The 6,437-nt window shown below is 37.6% G+C and overlaps 1 protein-coding gene across 1 annotated transcript in view; it reads left to right on the top strand.

The window, feature by feature from the left end:
• LOC110103865 (protein STRUBBELIG-RECEPTOR FAMILY 5-like) overlaps positions 1 to 5,398 on the top strand; it is a gene marked incomplete at its 5' end in the record, with an annotated part of 28,702 nt that extends 23,304 nt beyond the window's left edge. Inside the window, 4 exon segments of the mRNA XM_020832730.2 lie at positions 3,185 to 3,305; positions 3,406 to 3,542; positions 4,385 to 4,541; positions 4,765 to 5,398. Of these exon segments, the coding sequence (XP_020688389.1) occupies positions 3,185 to 3,305; positions 3,406 to 3,542; positions 4,385 to 4,541; positions 4,765 to 4,905 (556 nt within the window).
• Positions 5,399 to 6,437: the final 1,039 nt, after the last annotated feature.

The raw sequence follows: 6,437 nt of genomic DNA, 5'->3' as shown, positions 1-6,437 counted from the left end.
TGAATGGTCTAGAATTTTAAACCATCATACCCGGATCAAAGATCGACGGCGTATGGTCTTCAATTTGAAATTATCCCGGTCGGACCTAAGGTACGACGACCGGGGTCTTCGACACCTGTTGAAAATTATCTCATTTCCCCTCATCTTTTTTTTTTTATGTATATTACAATATAAAATATATATTATAATATAATATATTTAATATAATATGTATTATAATATATATTATAATATAACATCATATTATATGTTATATATAACATAATACATAATATATATTATATATTATATATTATATTATATGTTATAATATATAACAGAGAGAGGGAGGGAAAGAATCGGGATAGAGCAAAGGGCAGAGCCCGATCGGGCAAGGAGACGGGATCGGAGGGATCACGCACGGGCTCGGGATTCCTTAGTCGGCGACGGAGGCGGCGGCTGGTCGGTAGGCGGCGGCGGCGGCGGCGTCGACCAGAGTCGGCTAGGGCACGGCGGCAGTGGGAGCAGGAGGCCGGATCGATTAGGGCACGTCGGAGCAGAAGGTTGGAGATCGGCGTCCAGTCCGAAGTTCGACGGAGCCGAGAGGTAAGTTCCGAAGTTCCTCTTTCGTTCCTTGCATGCGATCTTCTTCCTCGGTTTCGATTTTCAGAGCGTATGTGTGCGTAAAAACCGTCCGAATGAGAGGGAGCGTTGTTTTATTTCGTGAGTGAGGCGGTGGGCGAATCGTTGCGAGGTGGGACCGGTGTCGATTGTGTCGTGTATGTCGGTGATTTCGTGCGATCTTCTTCCTCGGTTTCGATTTTCAGAGCGTATGTGTGCGTAAAAACCGTCCGAATGAGAGGGAGCGTTGTTTTATTTCGTGAGTGAGGCGGTGGGCGAATCGTTGCGAGGTGGGACCGGTGTCGATTGTGTCGTGTATGTCGGTGATTTCGGTCGGGAACGGTTTTGTCCGATGTGGATCCAGTCGTGTGCAACGATTACAGTCAACATGTCTAATCTTCCATTCCAACACTTATAGCTTTCTTCCTACCATGGGTACCCAGATTTAGGCTCCAATAGCAAAAAACAACAACTTGGATGTGAATCTAACCTCCAAACAACAAGATCGGAGAGGAAACACAGCAGAAATCTATGAGGAAGACTTCTATCTTGGCCTGGGAAATCGCTCTAATACTAATTTGATAGGAAATACCCCAAGAGAAAGTGACTTCCCTTGGCTGAAATTGAATTTCAACAAGGTTCAAACCAGAAATTAAGAAGAATTTGATGGAAATACTAACGACAAAAGATTTTACTGATAATAGATGAAAGAAAAATAACAAGATTCAATGGATTATCAATTGGAGAGGAGGATCTGGCTCTCCCAAATCTATAGACGTCGCTAGAGCCCGAACAAATATAAGAACTCTCCAAATTTCATAAAGCACCAGCTATCCCTAACCCTAGGTTTACAATCTTACTTAAAGCAGTAAAAAATATTAAATTACCCAAACAACCCCCTTAATTTGAATTTCCCTCTAATTCTCCCCTTTAATTTCATTAAATAGGAAATTGGGCAGTGGAGTTATTTGTATTTACCAATGTCTCATCAAAAGATCAGCTTGCAAACATTTTTGCCAAGGGTCTTGATAACTCTGCCTTTTTTGGACTAATTACCAAGCTGTGAATGATAGATATGTATTCCCCAGCTTGAGGGGGGGTATTAAATATCTTCTTGGTCATCCCAACCATCCCTTTTCTCTTGATCCCATGGCCGGCATGGGGATCTATGGGAGGCTCACCTAGATCACGCAAATCTCCTTCCATATTTAGGCGGCTTATTTAGGAAGGATTATTTTAGTACAATTATGCATTATTATGTAATTAATTGTTTCCTTAATAAGATATCTTGTATAGATCTATAAATAGTAGGGGTGTCAATTATTGACATGTCCCAATAACCCGACCAAGAAAATCTGGGGTTGACCGGGTTTCTCTTGACCCGTTTAACAAATGGGTCGGGTTCAGGTTGCAGCTTTTGACTTGTTTGAAAAATCGGGTCAGGTTCGGCTCAACCCGCTAACCGAACTTTTGCCCGATTTGACTCGAAATTTTAGGAGACTTCGTCATCTTTGCCTCCGTGGTGAGTGCCACGTTATGTATCTGCGCTTTGCCTCGAATTACAGCTTCGCCCAGCTCTGCCTCGACAATGACAGTGCATCCACGTTCACAATTTTCGTGGGAGGTGGGGGAAAGCTTTCAGAGCTATTGATGTTCGCCATAGGTGTTCGTCTTTCGCCGAACACGCCGCTTACATCTTGCACGGAGGATGATCTCTTTCGGCCACGGAAGAAGAAGATGAACTAGATATGCTTTCGGTTGTGGACATGGATATGCTATTAGTAGGCAGTTGGAGTTTGTGTTGTGCGGTCATACTAGGAGCCTTTGGATATCTTGAATATGCATATGCATGCGCACTCACACAGGCGTTCTGCTCCTCCGTACACTTCATGGCAAGCCTCACGACACCGTTTGGGAAACCTGACCCGTTTGCAAGAGGGTTCGCAGGTCGGGTCGGGTTAACCCGACAACCTGTGCAGGTCAAGTCCAGGTTGAGAAAATGACCCGTTTTCAAAACCGGGTCAATTTCGAGTTGACTTGGGTAAGGCCAGGTTGGACCCGACCCCCGTTAACCCGTTTTGACACCCCTAATAAATAGGGAGAGTTTTATGCAATAAAATTAAGCCTTTCCTGTCCAATTATCTAAATTTAACATTTTATTTACATGCTTTTTGAACTGTGAAATGATGGTAATCTTTCCATATATTGATCAGTACATAACTGTGGATAATTTGCATGCCTATTATACTTAACCTGTTATTCTAGATGTCTAATGCAAAGATCGAAGCATCATGCTCATGCCATATTATCGTTTCCTTTATATGGTTCATTTTTTAAGTTCATTCTTGATACCTCCATTTATGTATTTGTCATTCTGATGATTTTTGCAAGGGAAATTGTGCTGTAATAGTGAGGCTTTTTTCTTTGTTACAACTACCCATCATGTTTCTCCATTAACTGTAACCAGGTTGTCAAAATTTTGTTCAGAGTTATGTATACCTTTTTTGGTGTACTGCTTTAAATGACATGAATGTGAATATATGCTTTAATATTCCTTATCCAATCAAATATTATTCTTTTGCAGATACTTGCATGAGGTCTGCTCCCCATCTACTATTCATAAGAACATAAAATGTTCCAACATCCTACTTGATGTTGAGCTCAATTCCCACCTGTCTGACTGTGGGTTAGCATCCTTCTACCAGGTGTTTATATTAGTCTGTATATATTTATGTGTTTCCACCATCCAGGAAAACTTGGAATGAAAATCTATAACCAATGTTATGTTTGCATGTTTTTTATCAGGAAACAAACAAGACTTTGGGACCAGGTTATCAACCCCCCGAGTACAATAAGCCATCTGATTACACCATGAAGAGTGATGTATATTGCTTTGGTGTGGTCATGTTGGAATTATTGACTGGTCGAAAGCCTTTTGACAGGTACTAGAATGAAGAAGTATGATATATTACTTACAGCACCTTTTCTTGGTTACAAGATTGCTCATCTAGAGAAGCTACCATGTTAATCAATCCTTAACTTCTGTTACCTAATATGAGAACCCAATTTTGGGCTTCCTGTATCTGTGGGGAACCAGCAAAGACTACTTATGTTGTGTCATGTTCTTCCAACTTGTCAGCATCTTTTGAGTCGAGCCATGCTATTTCAGTGTTGTGCCTAATTATCCCATTTTGTGGTTTTAGGCTAATTGAGACTTGTTATATATTAAAAAAAAAGCTGAAATTGCAATAAATCTCCAAAACAAACTAAATGAAATAACTCGTAAATATTGAATTCTCTCATGTTGACCAGTTGGTAACCTTCTCTTTTTTCTTAAACTTTTTGTCGACCTTTAAATATAAAATATAGATGTTAGCCAAACCATCCAATATTTCTCTAAGCTCAAGGCTTCTCTGTGCTAACTCATAAGTCTACTAAAACTTTTTATTCATGGTCAATTTTGTAAAGTCTGCATGCTGGCAGATAGGAAGGCCTACCATATGAGTATTTTGATTTCCTAGCCAAGCATGCAGCTTTTCTGTTCAATCTCAGCTTTCAACTTGTCTGAGCATAGCTTGTCAGTAGGTTTTCAAGCTGGTTGGAGATATGAACTCTTAAGAACTTTATTAACTCTGGAAACCTGAAATCTCAAACAACCATTGATTGTTCAGATGTTGTGACATACCTGTCTTTCTCTTCTCCCATCTCACTAGGGATTTACGGAAACATAGACTCACTTTTTATGTTCTATGTGGGTATATAACTGGTTTTTCTGCATTTTCAGTTCAAAGCCAAGACCGGAGCAGTCTTTGGTTCGATGGGCAATGCCACAGCTCCATGACATTGGTGCATTAGCCCAGATGGTTGATCCTGCTCTTCGCGGCCTTTATTCTCCAAAATCATTATCACGATTTGCTGATGTTATTGCTCTCTGCGTCCAGGTAAACTTTGGTGTGAACCTTTATCATTTCCAGCGTTCAAGTACTGAACAGTTAATCCTAATTTCTTTTGAACAAAAGCGGGGTTCTGTATCTACTTTTCTATTTCCACTTCAAAACCTTATAATCCAATTGCTCGCTTGATGGAATTGGTCCATGTTTTTATTTTCAGTATTGAAATCTTATTCCAGAGAAACTTTAAGGATTTTACATATTTGCTTTTCAGCCGGAGCCTGAATTCCGTCCACCAATTTCTGAAGTTGTGCAAGCCCTAGTTCTCTGCGTGCGGCGATCGAGCATTAGCAAGAAGATTGGTGGAGAGCTCAGCACTTCTCGTCGGAGCAATGAATCTGATTATTACTACTAAGGATATATATGTTCCTTTACTGATTATATAACTCTGATGCCATGATTTCTGCAGAAAGCCAGAGAGCTGTTTGTTTTTTTCAACAAATTCTTCAGCTTATGTCAATTTTCAACTAAATCAAGGTGGAGAGGAACCATATGCACTATGAAAACGTTTTGATGGTTCTGAAAGAATAAACCAGAACTCAAATAGCGATATCGCTGGTGAATCTCCTGTTACAAGTTTCTAAATTTGTATGTAGAAATCCAGCTTCTACGCTAGACAAATGAGCACCCTGAAGCCAAGGCAAGCATCATTCCCTTAAGGCATGCTTGTTGATCTTGGGATTCTTAACTTTGTTTATGTGCGACTAAAAATGAATTAAAACAGACTGTTATGCATTGACATTTCATTTTATTTGCTTTCAACATTCAATTATGTTTAGCATTAAGTGATGTATAATCAAAATTTCATTTATTTTAATAGATCTCAAATGAAATTTCACTTCGTATTTTTTGCGAGCTTAAAATTTTGGAATATCAGTAAATTTTTTTTAAGTTAAATTTCCAAGCAATGTTTGGAGTTGTGTTCTATGAATCAGCTGATACTGGTGAACCTTCATATTTTTGTAGAAGAAAAAAATCAGTACTTCTCAACGGATTTTATGTACTATCATGCAAAACTAGTCATATAAGCTTGCAGATTCCATTAAAAGTCACATAAGTAAAATGTTTAAGTATTCGTTTTATAACTTTTACTAACTTTTTTTTTTTTTTAAAATAAGTGATCATTTTAATAAATGGATGATATTCTTTTACTATCACGAATGCTTATTTCACTTTGGAAGCTTTGATTAAACCAAGCAAATCTTATATTTTATGCATCTATGCAGCTTGATTTTCAGACTTAGGCTTTGTTTGTTTGAGCGTTTTTTTGCCTTTTCTGTTTTCCAAAACGGAGGATATTTTTTTTGAGTTGTTTGGTTCGTCAAATCACGTTCCCAATAACTCATTTTTTTCATTTTTCTGCAATTTTGAGAAAGCTTTTTATATGTGCTTCTCCGTTAGAAAACTCCATTTTCTAAACTAATGTTTTTTAAAATTGTCTTTTAAAAAAGCACAAAAAAACAAACAAAGCCTTAATTGAGACTAAAAGTCAATTTTTAAAAAATTTTAAATAAGATTATCTATACATGTTAAAGATTGCTTGGTAATTAAGTTAAAATTACTACAAAAATATTGAAATTGATGTAAGGTGGCTCAAAGATGATTTGCTTTAAATAAATTGGGTTTTAATTCAAATGAAATTAATATGTATTCATTAACAAAATACTTGAAATAAATTTTGAGTCCACTATAAGCTCACTCTGACCGATTGCAATTAATTTGATTCATTTGTGTAAATTACAATTTAGTTCTGAAAGAGATTTACACATACAATCGAAACTTATTAACAAAATTAACATTAAAATTTTTTTAATCAACGTATTTATACACAAACAAAATTTTTTAAAGAAAATTAGAATAAAAAACATAAGTTGGGATTTTATTGCA

This window comes from Dendrobium catenatum, unplaced genomic scaffold, assembly GCF_001605985.2.
Source record: "Dendrobium catenatum unplaced genomic scaffold, ASM160598v2 fragScaff_scaffold_1706, whole genome shotgun sequence".
Lineage (NCBI taxonomy): Eukaryota > Viridiplantae > Streptophyta > Magnoliopsida > Asparagales > Orchidaceae > Dendrobium > Dendrobium catenatum.
This window is presented reverse-complemented; position numbering and strand designations above follow the sequence as displayed.